The sequence below is a fragment of the Gracilinanus agilis genome, chromosome 4, assembly GCF_016433145.1.
Source record: "Gracilinanus agilis isolate LMUSP501 chromosome 4, AgileGrace, whole genome shotgun sequence".
Classification (NCBI taxonomy): Eukaryota; Metazoa; Chordata; class Mammalia; order Didelphimorphia; family Didelphidae; genus Gracilinanus; species Gracilinanus agilis.
The window spans coordinates 359,115,767-359,139,722 of record NC_058133.1 but is presented as its reverse complement, the minus strand read 5'-3'; the positions used below and the strand labels follow the sequence as shown (position 1 = coordinate 359,139,722).

The following is a 23,956-nucleotide window of genomic DNA, read 5'->3' as shown; positions in this document are numbered from 1 at the left end:
GTTTTTGTCTTTACATACAAGGGAGGAAAAAGTCAATAGGAGATAAATTTCGCCAGACCAAAGCACATTCAGGTAAAAGAAATGTTCAACAGAGGCAGATGAGTGAAGGAGATGAGGTTCTAACTGTTCACAATGATAATTCATGCTTTAAGTTCTTATGTAGTAGCAGAATCCTTCATCTGCAATTAGCTCCCACCACAGCTCTTTTTCTTTCTTTCTTTTTTTAAACCCTTACCTTCCATTTTGGAATCAATACTATGTATTGGTTCCAAGGATGAAGAGTGATAAGGGCTAGGCAATGGGGGATACGTGACTTACTTAGGGTTACACAGCTAGGAAGTGTCTGAAGCCAAACTTGAACCCAGGACTTCCCATCTCTGAGCCTGGCTCGTAATCACTAAGCCATCCAGCTTCCCCCAGCTACCACAGTTTCAAATCCATGGACACATTCATCTTTGGCAAAACTCCCTTAACTTTGATTCCTTTTCTCACGGTCCTTCCATTTCTCTCTTCAACAAGGAAAACCATGCTTCCAAGTAAACCTTGCTACCAATATAAGTTTATATCAGTAACAGGTTATTTCCTGTCTGTTAAAATAAAATCAATTTAATCACTTGTTTTATTTTTGGTATTTACCATGTCTTCTGTTTCCAAATTCTTTACTCAAAGAAAGTATTTGGAATGTATAGGCATGAGATCATCCATGTCTTCTATATGCCTGGATCCATATTTTCTAAAATCTTTTTTTGTCACCCTCCCCTAATACATCTTTGCATTTCAGTCACCACAAATCAAATAATATGTTAATTAATTTAGAGGGTCTTATTGAGTTGCTCATTAAATTTCCTCATCTATTCTCTACAACAGATGTTGGTGCAGAAGGTACAAATATTTTTATGATGGTCTTTTTGTAAAGACATCATGAGTACTACAATATAAAATGATTAAGTAGTACACAAAAGATGTTCTTTGGAAGCAACAATTCCTTTATTCACCCTTCCAAGAAGTAGCTATGAACCATCTTTCCATTTAGCTGCAAAAGCCTTTTATCTTCAGGTTTCATTTATAGAAAAAATGTCAATATTAATGAGATTGAGTTCTACTAGTAGTGTGTCCACTCATAATTTGACAAGAATCTCACAATCCAGGGTACCAAGAGTTAAGGTAATGTTTATAAACAGTCTAAAAATCTGTATGGTTTGTTCCCTTTCCTGAAATTTCTGCCATTAGTAGTTCCAAGGATTAAAGTCTACTTTGCAATTTTCTTTTTGGTCTAGATGGTCATGATCAAAGATATCTCTAGTATTTAGGTAGGCTGGTCCTAAGGGTGCTCTATGGATTCTAAGAGTTCCAGAAATCAGTTCAGTCTTTGAGGCCAAAACTATTTTCATAATAATACTTAGAAATTATTTGCCCATTAAAATAATTCTCCCTTTTCCAACTAAATATCTTTGGGCCACCAGATTTTCTTCATATACTTCAAGCAAAACAACATATTGCAACATACTGAATTCAGAAACAGATTTGAAGATCCAGCTGTCTTCTATTAAGTAAGATATTAAAGAGATTTGCAAAAATGTGTAAGATAAAATTTCATAAATTTTTTTTGTTTTGGGAAATATGGTTATTTTCATTTAAAATGTTAATAGCTAGGTGGCTCAGTGGATTGAGAGCCAGGCCCAGAGACAGGAGGTCCTAGGTTCAAATCTGGCCTCAGATACTTCCCAGCTGTGTGACCCTGGGCAAGTCACTTAGCCCCCATTGCCTATCCCTTACCGCTCCTCTGCCTTAGAACCAATCCACAGTATTAGTTCTAAGCTAGAAGGTAAGGATTTTTTTTTAAAGTTAATACACAAAATATTGTCTTTCAATGAATTAATATTAACATCCCTGATTATTAAGTAACTAAAATAAATATATGTTTCAATTTCCAATATAATAAACACCTAACAATTTACAACACAGCAAATATTGATGGATATAATAGATAAACAGAAAGGTATTTGGAAGCATTCAATTTTCATAATGAGGTCCTGAGACTAAAAGGTGCTAAGAACATTTTGCCAGAACTATGCTAAAAGTCCTTTGGGAAAGTAGAACTTTCTAGGTCTAGTAATCTCCTGACAATGGCCTTGGAGACTACTGGGTCATTTCCATATCATGATAAGACATAGGAATCTGTTGAAACTGATGAATAACTATTGGCACCTCTTATATGCCAACTTCCTGAAGAAGTTTAACAAATGTAAATCATATGTCATAATAAGGAGACTAAAAGAACCTAGAAACCACTGAGCCAAGGGCAATGTCAGTGTGGAATAAGATGATGGAAGAAAAATAGTATCACTCATGAAATATCAATGAAAAAAATTTAAGAAGGTAGCTGAGAGACTTGACATCATTTTGAAGGTATGAAAGGATAAAACCAGAAAGATAAAACTGATGAAAAATGGAAAGTTAAAGATTCTAAACACTTTTCCCTTCCAAGGAAAGAAGAGCCGCTACATTTGGACTCCAAAACTATAGTCTCATGAGTGCTACAACAACAAGAAAAAATGGCACTAAAAGGGAAAAAATGGTATGAGAGGCAGCTGAACTAGAACAAATATATACAGAAGGCATCCATGTTGTACGCAATACAATTTTTTAAAATTATTTGTTTCTTTGTTACATTTAAATACCCAATTAACTTCCTCCCTCATTCACCTCCCCACATCAGAGAAGGTGTCATTTGACAAAAAAGATAGATGCATATATAAAACCATGTATTACTTATTTCTGTTTATCAGTTATTTTCTCTGGAGTTGAACATACACAAATAATTCATCAAACAATATTTCTGTTGCTATATATAATGTTCTCTGGGTTCTGCTCATTTCATTCTTCATAACTGCATCTAGGTCTTTCCATATTTTTCCAAAATTAACCTATTGGTCATTTCTTATGGCACAGTAATTCTATCATGAGCATATACCATAACTTGTTTAGTCAATCCCCAACTGATGGGTGCCCCTTCAATTTCCAAGTCTTTGACACCACAAAGAGATCTGCAATAAATATTTTGGAATATATAGGTTCTTTTCCATTTTTCTTGATCACCTTCAGAAATAAATGCAATGGTAGTAATGCTGGATCAAAAGGTATACAAAGTTTTATAACTCTTTGTGCATAATTCCAGATTGGACTCCAAAATGGATGGATCACTTCACAGTTCTACCAAGTACACAACAGAGGCAACATAATTTTGAGGGTGCTGTGGGATAAATTCTCAATTTATCTGCAAGAAGGAAAGATACTAAATGCAAAGAGGGAAAAAACACAAATCTTATTGCCAAAAAAGGCAATCAAGAGAATATTCATAACTACTGACCTATATGCCAACTCTTTCGCTCCTACAAAATGTTAATGAGAATAATCTATATCAAAGGAAGGGAACAAGAAGGCTTCCATAAGTAACATTCTACAGAAGACCACATCTTCATATTTACACATCTTTGAATTTACACAACTGATTGAAAGGTGTAGAGAAAGTAAGATCCCACAATGCTTATCATTTACTGACTGTGAAAAAGCTATGACATTTGATTTGAGTTTGGTAGAACAAAATGGCACTTTAAAGTCTCTCCTCCTCCAAGTGTTTCTCATACATGTCAAAATCATACATGATTCTCTTCAAAGATAAAGCAGATAATTTTACTTAGTATTAGCTGACTATAAATATTAAGTGATCCATAAAATGGTAGACCATATGCTCACCAAAGCCCCTGTCAGAGATACTATGCAGGACAGCATACAAATTCAAGAGGTATTCCCTACAGAAAAAGAGGTCTTCCAGATATTCCTTTTTACAGATGACACTGGCCTGGAACCCTGTAAACCTTCTAAATGAAATCAATAATCATTCACAAAAGGAAAAACTAGGTTTTAAGGAACTAAATTCTCCCTGAAACAAACACTCATATTTGAACTGAAATTGAGGATTACCAAAATGGCAGGCCACTGTGATGTGCTACTGTTGAGGAATTATGTTAAGAGAAGCCATGTTAAAGATATAATAAGAGAAATGTATGAATTGGGGGCTGGGAGAGGCAAGACTAGAAGGGAGAGAGTGGACAACCAGCAGGCACCACTGGTTTCCAGACAACATCAAGACAAAGAGAGGTGGAATCCTTGTGATGGGTTTACTGAAGGACATAGAAAGACAAGCACAGATAGGTTACGACCTATATCACCAGAGAGAGGACCCTCACAACAATAAGATCACAGATTCACTGGAATGAAGAAGTACAAACCACAGACTCTATTCACACATTTCTAATCTTATCACGTCAACATGACAGACTTTATGCTCAGCAATATCAGTTATTTTATCAAATAATGCAAGAACACAGAGACATATCCCACAAACTAAACAGATGTGTTGTCTTGATACGTTTTCACTCCTTGAATTATTGTAAAAAAAAAAGTTTCAAATATATCTGGCTTGTTTTAAGTTCCAAAAAAAACTAGGCTGGCATCTAGACTTGAGATGAGAGGAAGGGTATCCTCCACTTGCAATACTACCATACAGGCAGGAAAATGAAAAACAACTCTTAGCAAAGACTAACATGCCATCCAATGGATTCCAAACTATCACTTTTTCTAAAATGGAAAATCTGCATCATCTGACACTCATTTGGCTTCTACTCTTTCTACAGAGATACAGGACAGGCAAGAAAGTGCTACTGGCTTGTATCAGCACCAGTAATGACTCATGTACTTCCTGAACCACAAGAGAACTCATCTACCCATATAAATCCAATTCTCCCACTAAAAACTGAAACCTGGACTCTGTCTAGAGACAGTATTTAATCTCTGTATCTCACCTGAAGTAAGACGACATGTAGGCATTCATGAAGAAAGAAAAGAATCTTGAATTGCATTCTGAATTCTGGTGCAAATGAACTTTGTTGGGCTCTCGATAGTCTTTAAATTTGGTGGATGAAGGGGGCAGCTGGGTAGCTCAGTGGATTGAGAGTCAGGCCTAGAGACTGAAGGTCCTAGGTTCAAATCTGACCTCAGACTGTGTGACCCTGGGCAAGTCACTTGACCCCCATTGCCTACCCTTACCACTCTTCTAACTAGGAACCAATACACAGAAGTTAAGGGTTTAAAATAAAAAAATTTTTTTAAATAAAAAAAAAATTTGGTGGATGGAGCAAACTGTACTTTTTTACCTTCTATCATAGTATTTCCCTAATTCTGGACATTCCAGTAATATGGATGCTCACAATAGCTCTTCTAGAAAAATAAGATTCGTGTGTGTGTTTGTTTTCTCTTGCCCAAATTGTCATCTTTCCTTCTAGAATTGATCTTTTAACACCCTTTAAACTGTATTATCTCCAAAATGGAATGTCTATAGCAATTCTTTTAAATTATTTTAAGTATGAGCTTATTATTAATAAATATCCACCAACATGAAAATTGAAACACTACAATAAAAAACAAAAAGTATATTGTATATGCTTGTGAACTTCTGCCATGTGCAGTTTCCCCCACATTATGTACATCTTAGGGTGAGTGGTCTATCTCAGTTTGGGGGCTTTTTTATTCAGATTTAACCTGGTAGTTCTAATACTAACTTTAGTTTAATTCTTATAGGCCTTACTCCTCCCTAGGCCCACTCCTGCATAATTCAGTTATCTTCTGGAGCACAACATTGTACCCTCTGGAGCTGTCACTTGTCAATAAATTCCCCCACATCCTTAAACTTTTCTAACATTATCTTTTCCATCTCCTTACTTTCATGGAAAGTCATCTTTCTTTAGAGGATACCATATCTCATTTAACCCTTTAAAAAGAAGACTACTCCCCTCACTTTTCTGGACTCACAAGGACAGGGAGAACAAGACAGATGATGCCACTACCACCATGATCTTTCCTCTTTTGAGGTTTGGACAATCCATCAACTACCACCCTCTCCCCATCTTTGGGCAGCTACATGGCAAAGTTGGAGAGGGTGCTGGATCTAGAGTCAGGATGATCCAATTTCAAATCCAGCTTCAAATACTTACTAGCTGTGGAGATTAGTGACTCTGAGCAAGCCACTTAACCTCAGTTTCCTGATCTATAAAATGTCCAGTGGCAAGACATAAGTCAGGATGACTAGCTAATGGCCAGGGGATGCAGTGGATGACCTTGATGTCTTCAATGTTTGACCAAGCTCTAAATGCTCATCTGCCCATTTTCCCCCATTCTGGTTTTGCTAGTCTCCACATAATTATTAGCTTTTTACCTTAGTAACCACCTATTCCAAATCTCAAACTCCAACTTCTACCTCTTTTGGAATATGTTTTAAGTACATATTTGTCAAGATAGCAACAAAATCACCCTGTTTATGTCCTTTCTGTATACTACATGACCCAGCCCCCTACTTCACTGAGACAGTTAGGACTCCCTCAGACCCCTATTTCCTTCCTCATAACTTCTCAGGAACATTATACAAGAACTATCTTTACTCTTCATTAAAGTTAAATTAATCCCTCTACTCCCACCTCTGATCCCATTCCTTGCCTCTTGAGATATCATCATTCTCTACCTGAAAATCTTAATCCCTACATAATTCCCATCATCTGATTTCTCAGTTTGTTTTAGAGCTGAGAAATGTTGCTTTAAAAACAAAACAAGATCATGAAACAGAGTTAACTTTATCTACTACACACTGATTTTATGTTACCTCATTTCAATTCATGTTGTCGCTCAATAATCCCATTTCATCCTTACTGACTCTCTTATTCCCCATCTGTTTCAAGATGTTTCTCCTCTTTTCTCCAACCTCATGTCCATTTTCCAGCTCCACACTTTGAGGTCTCTTTATTCAATGATGGAGCCCATCTCATGAGAGTTTCAACCAATTTCATTTCCCTAATTTTCTCAGCTTTAATCAGGTACTTTCCCCTCCTTCCATCTTAATGTCTCAGTAAGGCTAATGGATAGTAGACAGAGTGCTAGGCCTGGAGTCAGGAAGACCCAAGTTCAAATCTGGTCTCAAACATTTACTATCTGTTTGTGACCTGGAGCAAGCCATTTAACCCTGTTTGCTTTAATCCGCTGAAGGAAATGACAATCCAGTCCAGTATCTTTGCCAAGAAATCCCCATAGACAGTATGGTTTATGAGGTCACAAAAAGTCAGAGACAATTCAGCAACAAGACTAATTAATCCCTCTGTTGGTATCTTTAATACCATTGCTTACTGCTTCTTCTCCAGGTATTTTCTCAAGTAGTGATTCCCTTCTCTCACATCTATCACTTTCCTTTGCCTATAAAACATGTTTGAGTTTCCTCAATTCTAAAAATAAAAAAAGCTTCCTTTAACATTCTCTGGTACATTCAGTTACTATTCCTCTTGTGTCCACCATGTTGCCATAAAACTTATCTCCTCTCTCATAGTTCTTTGCAAACTGGCATCTGACCCCCTGTTCTATCGAAATTATTCTCTCATCAATGATGTCTTAATTATCAATTCCAAGAGTCTTTTACTGATCCTCATTCTTCTAGCCCTTTCTGCAAATTCTGAAACTGGTGCCCACTCACTCCTACTTTACAGTCTCCTGCCTTGGCTTCTGTGACACTCTTATTTATCATGGTTCTTTTTCTTCCTCTCTAATTACTCTTGATCCTCTCATTCTTTGTCTCTACTGACTCCTTTTTCCAAAGTCCTCCTGTGAGTGTTCCTTAAAGGTCTGTCTTTAACTGTCTTCTTTTTTTTATACTCTTTACCTTGGTAATCTCATTCACCCTCAAAATTTCACTTCTAATATGTCACCTCTAATACTTCTAGGAAAGGTCTTCCAAAACCTGTATATTTAGTCCTGAACATCTTTATTTTCTCTTGAAGTACAGACCTTTAGCATCAACTATCTCCAGGGTTCCTCAAATTAAATATGTGCAAAACTGGGCCTATTATGTCTCTACCTAACCTCATTCGTCCTTTCTTCTTCACTGTTTCTGTGGGCCGCACAACAATTCAAGTCATTCTGTCTTCCATGTTCCTGACCTTGGTGTTATTTTTTACTTTCCCTTCCACCTCACTTCTTGTATTCAATCAATTACCAAGTCATAATCATTATCCCTATGTCAGGATTATTGGGACCACAGCAGATCTAAAGCTGTAGAGGACCTCAGGGGCCATGCTTCCAAACTTCTCATTTATAAGATGATAAAATTTAATCCCAGGGGAGTTAACTTCACCAAATTCAAATGAGTAATAGGCATCAAAAGTGGGATTTGGATTCAGTTCTCTGATACCATAGTCAGTGTTCTTTCTTCTCCTGTACCTGACTGGCTCCTGCTAACTCCCTCCCTTCCCCCTCCCCCACCCCATCTCTTGCATCTACACCATCTTCTCTGTTTTCAAAGCCATTACCATCAATCTTAATTATTGCAATGGTGCAATTAAAAGACTTTTCCATTTCAACATTCCTCCCCAATTCCTTTTTGTTCTCCATACCACTGTTAGGAAAAAAATTTTCATATAGCCCATAGAGCTGGTCAAATTAGTCCTCTGTTCAAAAATGGTCAATGCCTTTTTTTTTGCTCACTGAGCACCATTCATTTTCCTCTGCTGAGCATTGAAGTTCCTCCCCAACTTGGCACCAACCTGCCTTTCCAGCCTTATTTCATATTACTCCCCTCCTCAAATTCTATGCTTCGGCCAAACTAAACTATTGTCTGCTCCCTTAAACACATACATAGTGTCTCCTATCTCCAAGTTACAGTGTTCCCTAAGCCCAGAATGTTTTCCCTTTTCTTTGTCTATTGAATTTTTACCTTTTAAGGTCCAACTCAAATACCCCTCCATTAACTCTTCCCTAATTCTTTGGAACAGTAAGAACAATTTCCTTTAGAAATCACATAGGATTTTGTTTCATGATTCTCACATATTTATTATGTGGTATTGTATAATGGAGTTATCTTTGTTGGTATATTATCCCCTTACTAGATGGGGTCACCAATAGTCAGATACAACTGAAGAACAACAAAACTTTCTTTCCAGTACCTCTCCTATCCGATTCAGTATTATGGAATTACTATAGATATATTGAGGTTTTCTTATATACAACATATACTATTACTATAGATATAGTAAGGTATTCTTCATACTAAAGGTCTGACACTACCTCCCTCAAACTTTCAAGTATCACTTATTGTCCTTAAGTAACATTTGCCATTTAATATCCTTCATAACTTGGTTTCCATCCACCCTTCCAATACTGCTTCAAATTACTATCGTTCACACATTCTTCAGAGATAGAAACAGTGATTTCATCTTTATAAAGGACTCCCAGGTGAGAAAATTCTCTCAATGATGGTTGTCACTTTCTTTGCCAACTTTTAGTCTCAGAATTGTCTACAGTCATGAGATGTTATGACGTGCCCAAGGACACATAGCTGGTGTGTTGCAGAGGTGATATTAGCACTCATATCCTTCTGGCTTCAAGGTCAACTTTCTATCCACTATACCCTATTGTCTCTCTGTATTCTATATAATCTAGTCAAACTAATTATCCCTCAATTTCTTAATTCAACTTCCTGCTTTCACGCATGCCTGTGGACTATCTCTCATGTCTAAAAGATACTCCTTCCTCCTTTCTACTGTGTAAATGGAATTAGCTCATCCTCACTCATTGTTAGACTCTAGCCATCAGAAATAATGTCACCTCACCCAACTTAGTGGGGAGGGGAGATGAGTTACCCACACATGACAATAAGTAACAAATCAAGAACAGTATTGAGGCTGCCATTTGTCCACTTGAAATTGGAGGTGGACGCAAGAAGTGACAAAAGACACTATCTTTTAAATATGATGTAACTTCCTGTGTAGGCACTTGGTGCTTTGAACTTGGTGTTGAAGGATCTCTGCTGAGACCTCAGACTGCTTCCCTCTGAATTGTCATGTGAGTAAGTTAGGCTGACTTCCTTTCTCCTTCTTTGGCGTTTCTGGAGGCTCTACCCTCAAGGAGGCCTCTCTTGCCTCTCTAATTATAAAAGGCCTTGTGGCTAGAAGCCTTGTTTGATTAACCTCTGTGCTCCTCTGCTGGGGCCTCTAAATTCTCATCCGATCTGGACCTCTGGTCTGGGCCAGAGTTTCTCTCTCTCTATTTCCCTACCTTCAACCTTCCTAATTGTAAATAAACTTCCATAAAAGCCATCCTGACTTGGGTCTATTAATTTGGAATTGTGTTGATCCGATTCCTGGCGACCATACCTTAAATATCTAGTTTCCCCTCTTACATTACCTGTTGAAATTCTATTCTTTAAGACCAAGCTAATGTGCAATATCCTCTATGAAGGCTCCCTGGAGACCCTCAGCTTAATCAGGTCTATCTCTGTCCAAATATTTGTGAAAGATTTTGTTCCTATTAGACAAAGTGACGGGCAAAGATATGGACTTTGTTTATATCCCTCTTTTACCCTTAAAATATTCTACTGCCTGATTATCAAACTTATCTGACCTTAAAGCCTCCTACTTCACTGGAGGGCAAGGGATCGTATTGTTTTTCAGTTTTGTAATTCTCTATACCTACTACAATGCCTTCCTTACTTGAAGAAACTTAAAATGCTTGGTAAATTGATTTTTTGAATAAAATTATGCATATGTCATAGTCCCCTGCTAAAATGAATTCTCCACTTAAGTGGGATACCTTATCTTTATATTTCTCCCTTAAGAGCTAAGATAACACTTTGAACATTGCAGTCACTTAATAAACGTTTGCTGCACTGGTGAATTGATTTAATTTCCCCTAACTCCCTTACCATAGCCACCACTTAACTCCACTTAAGCCAGCCACCACAGTCTCTACATAAAGCTAGTTATAAATGAAATCAATAAAGAATTCAAAAACTTCATTCTTATCAATGGTTTCAACATTTTTCTCCCATCAATCAAACTTGTTAAATGTAAAGAAAAATTTATTAAGTTAGATATTTAATAAATGCTCTATTGTGGTTTCTAACTTTATTTTAAGCCTTAGTCCCTTTAGAAAGATTTTGGCAAGAAACTAGAGATGACTGGCAGTGGCTCAGTTATAAAATGGAGATGAAATCTTTGATCTGAGAAATATTATGAGGAAGTCATTCTCCAAATGCAGACATGAAGTATCTCATTTTGAGGACTTTTGATGTGAGCCACAAGAGGGATAGCAGGAGAGAGGGTAGAAAGAACTCAGAAGAGCAGACTGTGTTCTTCTTTTGCCAAGAGAAAATAATATGATAAGTGAGAGAAATGTGTAAGTCTGATATGGTTTACTGACAAGCATACTTGACTTGTGCAGAAAGAACCTAGGTATTACTCTGAACCTTGTGCTAACTTATATATTAACATTATTTATTGGTGGAAATGAAAGATAGTCAATTAGGTATTCAACAGTTTCATTTTGTGGGAAATGCTCTGAGTGGCTCATGCGGTAAATTCAATGTAATTCAACAAACATTTATTAAGCACCTACTATGTTCAAGGCACTGTGATAGAAAGAGAAAAGGAAAACTGAAAAATGACAGTCTTTTTATGAGATTGCAATCTAACCAGGGAAAATAAGGCAGATACCTGAGAGAATATGACATGGGCAAAGGAAAAATACAGTGTCTTCTAAGAAAATGTGAGGAAGACAAGTACTTTGCAGTTTTCTAAGCTTAACCTTGAAAGAAGAGAAAGATTTCAAGGATCAGAGATATAACACACATGCATTTCAGGCAGGAGAGACAGTCTGCCTAAATGCTCACAGGTAGAGAAGTACATGATGAGCCCAGAGCCCAGCAGGCCATCCAGACTGGCTAGAACATAGAGGGCATGAAGGAGAATCATGTAAAAAAGGCTGGAAGCCAAATTAAAGCTTACTAAAGGCTTTAAAATGATGGTCAGGTAAAGGAGTTAACATTTTATCCTACCAAAAGGAGTCATTAAAAATTTGAATTTGTAATCTGAGAAAAATGTAACTACTAGGCATATTTATCTATAAACTGTGGCACAAAATCAAAGCTCTGGGTTTAGAAGAATAGGATTCAAATTTGGGTACTTCTCAATAATCATACTCTTTGGCTTGTCCTGCCAATCCACAGTCTCAGATCATCAAAACACATCTCATATTTGGATTAACAGGAAAAAAAAGAAGAAAAAGAAAGAAGGGAAAGAATGTGAGGGAAGTTGCAAAATTAGGATCAATAAGATTTGTATCTGATGGACCAACAAGTGAGCATTTATTAAGTCATTTTGGAGGTAAGAGTTAAGAATCTGAGGTTTAGTTATATAGATGCCTAGGAAAATATTAGTGACCTTAACAGAAAATGAGAAATCAGTTTTGAACATGGTGAGTCTGTGATGCCTCCAAGACATCTATATCCAGATATCCAGAGGGCATTTGGAGATATAGAAATGGAGCACAGGAGGGCTAGATATGTAGATTTAGGAGTCTTCTGTGTAGAGATGAAAGGGTTCCTGAAAAGAGAACCAAAAAAAGAGAGTACAGACTGAAAAGGCCCTGGGACCAAGCCCTGAAGTATATGCTGGGATAGGAAGCGCATAACCCAGCAAAGAATCAATTATACAGGTAAGATGAGAATGTCAAACTGAGAGAGGAAAGAGGCTCCAGAAAGTTAGATATGGCTGTCCCACAAAAATAAGCTAAATGTAAAAAGCTGTTGAAAAAGTTACTGTGTTTTTTTCAGTAATTTCCTAGAAATAATATCTTGATGGAATAAATTTTTATTTGTAATACATATGTATTTCCATCAACCTACAATTCCATATTGACCATAAAACTTATAAAAAGAGAGAGAACTAAGCAATTTTATCACCAAACAATTGTACTCACTGTTGTTATAAAATAAAATTAATAACTGGTAATATTTTGCTACCTTCCCAGCTATTAATGTCACTCGATTGATTCAACTTATATGTCAAAGTCCTATATAAGATATAAATGGTATTAAAGGTAATAATAGCAGTTAGCACTTAGGTAGAGCTTACTATGAGCTAGACATTGTGATAAGCACTTTATAAATATGATCTCATTTGATCCTTACAACAACCTTAGGAAGGTTATTATCCCCATTTTATAGTTGAGGAAATTGAGGCAAACATCAAAAAACAAGAACATTGAGATTGGCAGTTGGGAATCCATCTCAGCTGGAGCTCCTGGTACAGAATTCACAACTTCCCCTTTCATTCTTACCAACACAATTACAGGAACTATCCAAAAACCAATTCTCTTACCACCAGGCTCAGAGATCTTCAAAGGGGTTTGAAGTTTATGGTCCACAAGGGCTCAGGCACTTCTTAGTACTATCTAGTTCAAGTATTTGGGGCTAAATAGGCTTTTGTGGGTCTGACTAAGAACTTAGTTTCACATGTAACATGACATTTATATGGAAAAACCACTCAGTTTCGATTAACCAATTTACAAGTGAATTTTTGGAACATAACACATTTGTCATTTGGTTACTGTCTGTATCACATATATCTGAAAATCCATTATAAACCCTCACTTCTCCCTCTTTCTAAAAGAAAAAGCAAAAAGTATCTTTCAATAAAGAGACTAAAGCACCTAAAAACAGACTCCTAGCTTATTAATCATTAAAAGATTATCATTATCTTCAACATGATGATGAAGAAAATTCAATTCATGAACATCAAGAAACAACACAATATTAAAAACACTGGTTCTATGTCCCAATCAGCTGGAGAATCCATAGCCATATTCCTAAGGGCTTTACTGTCAACTGCAAAATGCTTTACTTTCTGCTAGTGATATGAAAAAACAAATACAACTGCCAGAGACCACAAACATTGTAGTGTCAAAAGATTTAAAGATGAAAGCCACATCATTTTTCAACCTAGGCAAAACCATCTCTTTCTATTAACAAAAGCATATGTATATTTTGGATCAGTGCCCAGTTGAGACCATGTATATGCCAAATCATAGACCTATGTGGCAACCCAAAAGAGTTTCATAATGTCTGGCATCATTAGCACAATTCTGGTTGATAAAACAGAAATAGATGAGAAGATCCCACTCTAAATATTAAACTTTTATTGTTATGATTTCTTAAGTGGCTTATTAGACTACTGATAACAGAGACTATATTATAAAGTATGCATTCATTCACAGTTCTACAATAACACTTTTTTGGTTGAGCAACAGGAGTCTAGACTAGCTACCTAACTTGAGTTTCCAATCTGATCTACTTTCAATTTTACATAACTTAAAATCTGCTGTCTTTTGTCATCTCTGAACCCGAAATGCTTTTGATATTGAAAGCCTCTAAATGCACTACATGGAAACCATCTTTAATCTTGACCTACATTTAACATTGTTTCTGTTTTCAAGTTGGCTGCTTTAGTGAACATTTCTGTCAGAGATTTCCCAAATCGTGACTTTTGAGATTGGGTGGTAGACATATGGAATAGCAATGGAATTTGCAAAGCCAACTCAACAAAATATGGTGAGTGAATATGTCATGAAGAGTCCCAAAGATAATGCACTGACAAATGTAGGTGTAACTAACTAGTACCCACCTTCACAAGGCTATTGGGAGGATTATAGGAGATAACATTTGGAAAGTATTTTACATTATACATGTGCTAGATACTATTATTGTTATTATTATAAAGTAATGAGATAGATTCTCAGAACTGTATGAATGAACTGATCTTTTTAAACTGCAGTTATGAATTATACATGGACCATTAAAGGGAGAAGTCTAAGCAGAGACAGTATAAATGTGGAAACATTTTTCATATTTCAAGCCAATAAGTTTTAAGTCATTAACTAACATCCAGATGTTATATTTGAATGTGTAACCTGAAAGTATATCTTATATACATGTCACATGACATTCCATAAATATGTTTTATTAAATGAATATAGCCTTAAAAAACTTAGCAACCATACTGGTCACTAGAACTACCAAGTCACTAGAACTACCAGTGATACCAAGAAAGAACTATCATTTCTTCCTCTAACACTATATGAGTAAAAGAAAATGAGTTCAATTCACTTTTACTTTAAATGAGTAGAACAAAGACTTCAAAAAAGTGGACATTTTCCTTTTATTTTAGGGTCTATTTTAATTCAAATAAAATGGCTCAAGTATAAATAAAATGTCACCTAGGGCCAAGCCAAAGATCCATTTCCTCAAACTTTTAAGCATAGTCCTGGGACTATAGGACTCTAGAGGAGGAAAACTATAATATTACAAATCTAATCAAAACACCTTTAAACAGAAAAGAAAGGGGGAGGGAGGTATGTGTATATGTGTGTGTGTGTGTTAGGCTTGCTATACAAGTTTAGTGACAGTGTAGAAGGGACAGTGGTAAAATAGGAGGCAAAATTCAAGAGAGAAGCCAATAATTAAAAACTATGGGCTGAGAGAGTTATGTAATATATGGATATATATATGGATAAATAAAATATATGGACAAAAACCTAGAAAACTGGAGATTCTGCTGGAAAGATGCAAATTTGACCTAAGACTCAATAGAATAGAACCCATGGCTGAAAGCTAACTTGAAGAAGATATACCTTATTTAAATGAAGTTGGAAAGGTAAAATGGGGAGAAGGTTGGAATAACATTAATATATTAGGATGTTAAACTTGTGTGAGGAACCAAAAGAGGGAATCATTGTATAAGGCATTTGGCACAGATCAACAGAATCAGTTGCTGATATATACTAAAGACTACCTGGCTAGAAAGGGGGAAACAGATGAGTTCAGGCAACATACTACAAGTCTGGTACAGGTGCATGCTAGATTAGCCATAGGAGACTTCAGTTATCTACATAGCAGTTGAATTTTCTTCAAAGACAAAAGCAGATGAGATAATACTATCTTTATTGTACTAAAAAGGTGAAGGAAACAAGGAGAACTTCTATTCTGAATCTGATTTTGCTGTAGTGAAAATGATCACTCCATCTTAGAAATGAAAAGCTAGGTATAGTCTGACACACACACTAGTTTTATGGAAAAGAGGTTTAAAACGTTCAGAGATGGAAAGAATCCCATGGCCTCAAATTGTAAAGAAGGCAATCCAGGAAAAGGGAGAAACTCTCAAGAAACAATTGTGATAAGAAGGAAAAGGAGGAGTTGTGTAAAGAGCCTAATGTGGATACACAGGAAAATCACAAACCAACTTAAACAGACATACAAAGTCAGGGGAAGCAAGGCCAGGAAATGGGCAAGATAAGAAATCACAACACAGTTCTATGAGAATAGTGTCAGAAGTATAAAAGTTAGCAAGTAATCTAAGGGCAAATAATAATAATAATAATAAGGAAAGTTTCAGCCACAATGTGGAAAAGAGGAGATTTGGAGATAGGATTACTCTAGAGATGGATGATATAGATATTGTCCTGCCTGCCTTGGAAGAGTTCAAGTTAACACCAGGTCCATATAAGTTCTATTATAGACTAAAAAGCTGGCAGATATGACTCCTGAACCACTCTCAATGGTCTTTTAAGGATTATGTAAGATGAGGTACTATAAGACTAGAGTGATATACCTTAAAAAAATATCACCCAACTTAAAAATTATAAATCAGTTAAACTGATGACTTTGGTTTCTGGAAAAATTCTAAAATGTATTATTAAGGAGATGGTTGGTTAACATAAACAAAAGGAAGGAAGTAGTCATCCACTACTTCAGATGTCTTCATCAATAACAAGCTTGGCTAGATTAACATTTCTTTTTTTTCAGAGGGTTACTAGACTAGTAGAACAGGTAAATCCTGCCAATATAGTTTACCTAGATTTAAAAAAAACCAACAAATTCCTACTGAGTCATCTAGCTGCCCCCATAACAGGCATTTGATAAACACTTATTGAATTATTGACTGATTTGCAGCTGGGTCATGAGGCTGCCACAACTTTGTAATTTGACCTTTAATAAATCATTCCACCACTAAAAACACACACACACACACAAACAACAACAACAACAACAACAACAATAACAACAACAACAAAATAAATTCTGTTGAAGCCTTTTGTCATTACATTATGGTCAGCTCCCCCCTTTTTCCCCCTCCCCCTCCCCACTACCCTCTTGCTGCCAACACACTTCAGAATACAACTTCCTTTGTAACAACAAAGAAAAAATTAAGCAAAAAACATCTCACAGAGACTATCTGACAATTTATACACTATCTGTCCTAGAAGCACCCCCAAGCCATTTTGTTGTCTTCTCCGGAACCTGCTTTCCCTCCCTGCAATTCTTAAAGTTCAACTTCATTTTCATGACCTTTTCATTTCCACTGTTGTTTTCATTGTGTATACTATTTCTCTCAGCTCTGCTTATTTAAATATGCATCAATTCATACAAAATGTTCTCACGTTTCTCTGATTTCTTCATATTCAATATTTCTTACTGTGTGATATTCCATTACGATCACATTCCATTTCAGCCATTTCCCAATAAATGGGCACCCATATTGTTCACAGTTCTTTACTATCACAAAGAATATTACTATAAATATTTTGGTATATATTAGACTGTAGTTTCTGCTTTTGACTATTTTAGGGTAAATGCCAGTAACAGGATTGCTAGGTCAAATGATATGGGCAGATGAGTCACCTCTCTTCCCTCCAAACTGAAATTCAAAAGAGGAGGACCCTTTTATGGTTCCACTAAGAGTGGGTGTCACTGTTCCTGCCTTTCTACAGATCCTCCATCATTGACTGTTTCCATCTTTTCTTTTTCATCTTTAACAATTTATGTGGAGTAAAGTAAAAATATTAGGGTTGTTTTAATTGACATTTCTCTTACTATCAGTAATTTGGAGCATGTTTTCATGTGGTCATTTATAGATAGCGAATCTTTCAAAAACTTTTGATATTCTTTCACTAGTAACTTATTTGGGAATGGCTCTTACTGTTATAAGTTTGTATCCAATACCTGCAAATTTTGGATAACAATTTTTGCTGATGATACTTGATACAAAAATTTTTCTACTCTATTTTTCTTTACTTCTTTACTGTTTTTACTAATTTTATCCAAGAAAAAGCTTTTTAATACCATGCTGTCAAAATTGTCCATGAGTTTTATCCTATGTTTGGTTAAGAATTCTAGCATTGTTAGGAAAAGTACCTAATATTTTTATCTCATAATATTCATGGTGGCCTTTTATTTTCAGATCTTACTGTGAGATATAAATATATATATGCACATACATACATTTACAATACACACACACATATATATATACTTAAGATGTTGATCTTAACTTTATTTCTGCCACAATGTTTTCTTAATTTTCCTAGAAGTTTCCCAGAAATCAAAATGGGAGTCTTTTCCCCAATAATTTATGTTTTTAATTTTATCAAGTCCTATATTACTGTTTTTACTTAACTAGTCTTTCCTATTGATCTCCCGCTGAATTTTTAACAAGTGTCAATCCTACCCAAAAATCATCTCTAGTAATAAAAAATTAAGACATGGGGAGGGGGCTCTATGTGGCTCAGGGGATAAAGTGCCTGAACTGGAGTCAGGAGGACATGGGTCCAAATATGACTTTTGACATTTCTTAACTGTAGGACCCCAGGCAAGGCATTTGGCCCCAACTTCCAAACCCATACCATTCTTCTGCCTTGGACCCAATACTGCTATCAATTCTAAAAGAGAAGATAAGGATTTTTAAAAAAATAGGGAAAATAGCAGCTCAGCAAAGCTAAAAACTCAATAAAATGTGATAAAATATGCAACCTTCCACAAGCACAGCCCTCCATCCCTGGCAAAGAAGACAAAGTTGCATTTCTCATCTCTTCTCCAGACTGTTTTTTTTATAGGAAATTTCAAGACTCCAAGTAATATGTATACTTCTATAAACACATATGGTTATATGTATGTGTGTATATATATATGTATATACATATGTGTGGTTGTATGTATGTCATCAACATTATTTTGTATATGCTACTTTGTCCTATCAAATGAGAGCTTTCCAAGGGCAGGGAGATGTTTCATTTTTGCCTCTTCATTCTCAAGCACATAATGGCACATAGTGGTAAATGTTATGTAATTCATATGTGCCCCAAGATTTCTTCCACACAGTAGTAAATTATTTTGTACACTAAATAATTAAATGAAGATGTGGTGATCTAATGAAAAAGAGTCCAAGGAATAGCAGGGAAATAGGGATTGGCTATGGTCCCATGGTCATAGTCTGAAGAGAAGCAGCTCCCTTACTAATTATTGGTTTTTATGATATTGTAAGAATGAGTAGTTGTGTCAGAGTCACTAACAGGAATATGGTGAATATCTGGGTCACCTATAAAGTTCACACTAGCCTACCTATTGGGAACCCCTAATCTAAATAACAATTTACTAAACAATAAGACAAGTATCTCTAAAACAAAGAAGAGAAGACCAGCATTGGAAAGAGTACTCTAGTTACCTACCATTAAGTAAAAAAGTGATTATATTTTAATAGCTACTAATCAATAATAAAAGTATTATGTTTAATATATTTATACATTTTATATATTTTCATATATATCTTAACATAATAACTCTGTTTAGAAGTTTGAACACTTACCTGGACTAACAAGTGTCCTGAGTTGGAGGAACATGCCCCACATTTCCTCATGTTCTCATTTATCTGCCTCATCAATTGTAACAGTATTTCAACAGCGCCTTTGCTGATCATTTCATTAAGAAATCTTGGATTCCCAGAAATGAATTTAATAGCCCCCATGCAGTACAAAAAAGCCTCATTATTAGTTTGAAGGTCTTCTACTTTTAGCACCTCCAACAATGAATCTGGAGAAAAGAAATCTAATTAGAAAGAATATGATTCATTTTGTATGATTCAAATTTGTTTTAACATATTCCAAATTCTGAAAAAATATAAGTACTTTGAAACACATGAAAGTACCTTTTGCACATGCCTAGTAAGAATAAAACTTATTAGTGATGAGTCAGAGTCCACAGCCAAATGCTTTTGACAGTGTTATTCATATAGTGCAAAGAGAAAACCTATTTCGACCTGCTCTAAACACGTTATTGAAGCTAGTAATATGTTAAGGAAGAAGCTGACCTTGTTAACTCATTTTTTTAAAAAAGGAGGTTATTAAATGCCATTTTAAATGATTTTTCCAAAATTCATTTAGTCATAGAAGTCTGGGATTATACAAAATAACTAATCTCAAACTAGCAAAATGCTAACATCAAAGGAAATTTCAGAATTAAAATTCGATCCCTTCTTTAAAAAATGTATTTGTTGCTGAGCAGAAATCCTTCAAGGCATAAAATCAGAGTCAAGAAGAAAAATAGGCTGATAACTACAAAAATGGAAGTAGAATTTGGACAATTTTTCAGAATGGAGTTGGTGCCAGGATTTACACTGGCACTCATTCAAATGAATGAATGAGAATTACTTACTTAGAAGCAGCATTTGATAAATGGTGCAGTAGAATATTATTTACATTTGGTCAGATTGGTTCTGCTTTAAATGTAGGGAAAATCTCTTTGAACCATGAGTATTTTTCATAAGCAAATGGGCACTGCTCAACAAGGTGAGCCCTAACATGGAGAGATGATATATGGAGGAGATATTAATTCTATGAAAAAGAAATCTCTTAATCCCCAATTTGGGTTGGCAAATTGGAGTCTATCATTAAAAACCCAAATCTCCAAAGAGCATATCTATCAACCTTAGACCCAGGATCTAAAGAAGGAAGCATCATTTTAGGGCATGACCCCCTCCATCCTCCTCCCACTAAAATGTCTCCTCCAATGGCATAAATTCTTAAAAGGCAGAGGCTGTTTTATTGTCTTTCTATATTTAATACCTACAACAGCACCTGCCACCTAGTGGGTGCATAATAAATGCTTATTGATTAAGTAAACAAAAGTACTTCAAGGTGGATGAAGATTTCCTTGCAATCAAGGATTAAAACAAGTAGAACCTTGTTCCTAATTCAAGGCAACAAAGGCCAAGAGGACGACAGGAAATAATAAGAAAGAATAGTAAGATAGTCAGTTACTTCAATTGTGCATTGCTCTCTTCTAAATTCTGGATGTCTGGAAATGCTCTTCCACTCCAGACTCTCCCCAGAGAACACCTGAGCTAGACTTCAGAGATCTCCCTGGAGTGCAGAAAATTGGGGCTCCCCATTCTGAGCAACTAGATGAGGAATCTGGATTCAAAAAGCTAGACTCAAGTTTCTTGGGCCATTGCCAGAAGAAACAGGTAAGTCCTAAAATGAGCCTGGGTTAGGAGAGCATCTGGGAAAAGAATGTCCATGGCCATGTGGCCTTAGACTTGAGAAGGGCAAGATAAGAGGAGATTGAAGCAGAAAACAGCTAAGCCTAGCCAAGGCACAAGGTGAAGAAAAGACACTTTAAAAAGCATTAATGATTAGGTTAGAGCTTCAATCCTCCTACCAATTCTTCATCATGGACTAGAAGCCATCCTGTGTTCTCCAAAACTAGGCAGGTCCTTCCTGCCAAAGCTGGAATCATCTTGAGTGTAGGGTCAGTGATATGTGGGGGGACTGGAAAGAATACAGTGGAGTCTGAATCCCAGCCCTGTGGCCTCATTGCCTATGTGGACTTTGGACAAGTCACTCATACTCAATCTTTAAAATGAGGGGATTGGACTAGGTCTCCACTAAGGACATTTCTAGCTCTTATTCTATGATTCTATAACTATACAAAGCTAGATTTAGAAGAACAAATTTTAGAATAAGATAATGCTATTTTAATTTCATATTTTGTTTAAAATCACTTTTAACTTTCAATATTTCTATTCCACACTATCAATTAATAAAAAATTAGCCATTTCTTATTTTTATTTGTACTCTGATAGGGAAAAGTTATTCAAAAAGAATCTTCAAATTGTTTTCCATTTTCTTGTGTTGTTCCAACATAGTTTACATTAACCCAATTCATTTAATGATCACAAAAGCTGCAACTCCTGGAGTGAGAAGTGGGGGAATCACCTCAAAGAATTTTCTTTTCTCTTATTGCTCCAAAGAGATCTTTAAAGCAGATATTAAGCTTTTTTTTTTTTTTTAACCCTTGTACTTCGGTGTATTATCTCATAGGTGGAAGATTGGTAAGGGTGGGCAATGGGGGTCAAGTGACTTGCCCAGGGTCACACAGCTGGGAAGTGGCTGAGGCCGGGTTTGAACCTAGGACCTCCTGTCTCTAGGCCTGACTCTCACTCCACTGAGCTACCCAGCTGCCCCGAGATATTAAGCTTTTGATGCTTTTCTCCATGTCTGCCAAAAACATAGTAAAATAACCTGAACTAACAGGTTCCATAGGTGCTTTTTAATCTATTCATGCTACCATCTATTTTTCTATCTTTTCTGGTACTTTCAAAAAAAAAGATTTAAGATTCAAGCACTCATATGGTCTAAAATGAAAACTACTTCTCTCTCTTTTTTAAATCCTTACCTTCTGTCTTAGAATTAATACTAAGTATCAGCCCCAAGACAGAAAATGTTAAGGGCTATGCAGTTGGAGTTAAGTGACTTGTCCTGAGTCACACAGCTAGGAAGTACATGAGGCCAGTTTTGCAAACTACTCTCTTGAAGTAAATTATTCAAGTTTCAAAAAAAAATGAATGTTTAAAAGGTATACATTTCGATGGTTCCACATAGTCTCCATAATCACAGCTAGTGCTCTCTGAAGGGAAATTTAAAGTTGAATGTGCACAAATGGAGGGCAAAAAAAATAATATGCATTATATATTTGTTTCATTATAGTATCCAATGGGGCAGCTAGGGAGCCCATGGATAGACTGCTCTGCCTGGAGTCAGGTGTATTCATCTTCCTGAGTTAAAATCTGGCCTCAGATACTAGCTTGCATGACCCTGGGCAAGTCACTTCACCCTATTTGCCTCAGTTCCTCATCTATAAAATGAGGTAGAGAAGGAATTGGCAAACCACACCAGTATCTTTGCCAAGAAAACTACAAAAGTATTCATGTAGAGTTGGACACAACTAAAATGACTGAACGATAATAACAAAAACACCCTCTAATAATAACTTTCCCTCCTTTCTCCAAAAAAAAAATCAGCATTAAGTTTAAATTTTTTGACAAATGGTAATGTTGAACAATACTTACCAAGAATACTATCATTTTGGATGAGAGAATCATTCTTCTCACTCCTGCTAATTTTAAATATGAGTTTGCAGACATTGAGAAGATTCTTTCCACTTACTTTAAGCTGCAGAGAAAAAAAAAATCTTACATATCTATTTTGGTAGAAAATTAAAACTTGTTATACTTTTAAAGAAAACAATAAAGAAACAACTGTTTAAAATAGTGCTGCAAAAGTATTTTTAAAGTTGAAATTGAGAGTTCTGAAAATGAATCAGCCACATTTCAAAATTCTAATAGACAAGTTAAAGGGTTTTGCTAGTGCACTATTCAACTTATACAATTTTGATAAATAGAGGCATGACAATTTTTTTGAGCTAGAAGAAACCTTAGCTACCATATACTCTAACCCCCTTTCCCCAATGCACAAGTGCTCAATCCTATCTAAGTGAACATATAATTCACGATAGATCTCCCTGAATGGTACAAATGAAATAATTTCAGATTTTGTTTCAGATTCTGAGGGCCCCAGGTTTGAATCATAGATTTGTCACTAACTGTGTGATCTTGTTTCAAGTCATTCACTTCTCTAGCTCTCAATTTCCTCAAAATGAGGAAATCATATTTAGATGACTTCTACTTTTCAGTTCTAAATCTGTGATATGTTGCCTGACACCACTTGTATAACCTATATTAGATTATTTACTATCTTTGGAGCAGTGGGAGAAAAGGAAGGAAGAGAATTTGGATCATAAAATGTAAGAAAACAAATGCTAAAAAATGTTTCCAAGTGTAATTTAAAAAAATTTTTAATTCACTTTTAGCCAGTTCTAAATCTATGATCCACATCACCCAATTTCATTTTTTGACAGTTC

The 23,956-nt window shown here is 35.8% G+C and overlaps 1 protein-coding gene across 1 annotated transcript in view; it reads right to left on the bottom strand.

Annotated features, from left to right (window-relative positions):
• The window catches only part of ARMC2 (armadillo repeat containing 2), a 169,756-nt gene that overhangs the window by 73,654 nt on the left and 72,146 nt on the right, over nucleotides 1-23,956 (bottom strand). The window contains exons 9-10 of the mRNA XM_044676675.1: nucleotides 23,106-23,208; nucleotides 19,566-19,789 (exon numbers count right to left, since the gene is read on the bottom strand). Of these exons, the coding sequence (XP_044532610.1) occupies nucleotides 19,566-19,789; nucleotides 23,106-23,208 (327 nt within the window). The remainder of the gene's footprint in view (nucleotides 1-19,565; nucleotides 19,790-23,105; nucleotides 23,209-23,956) is intronic.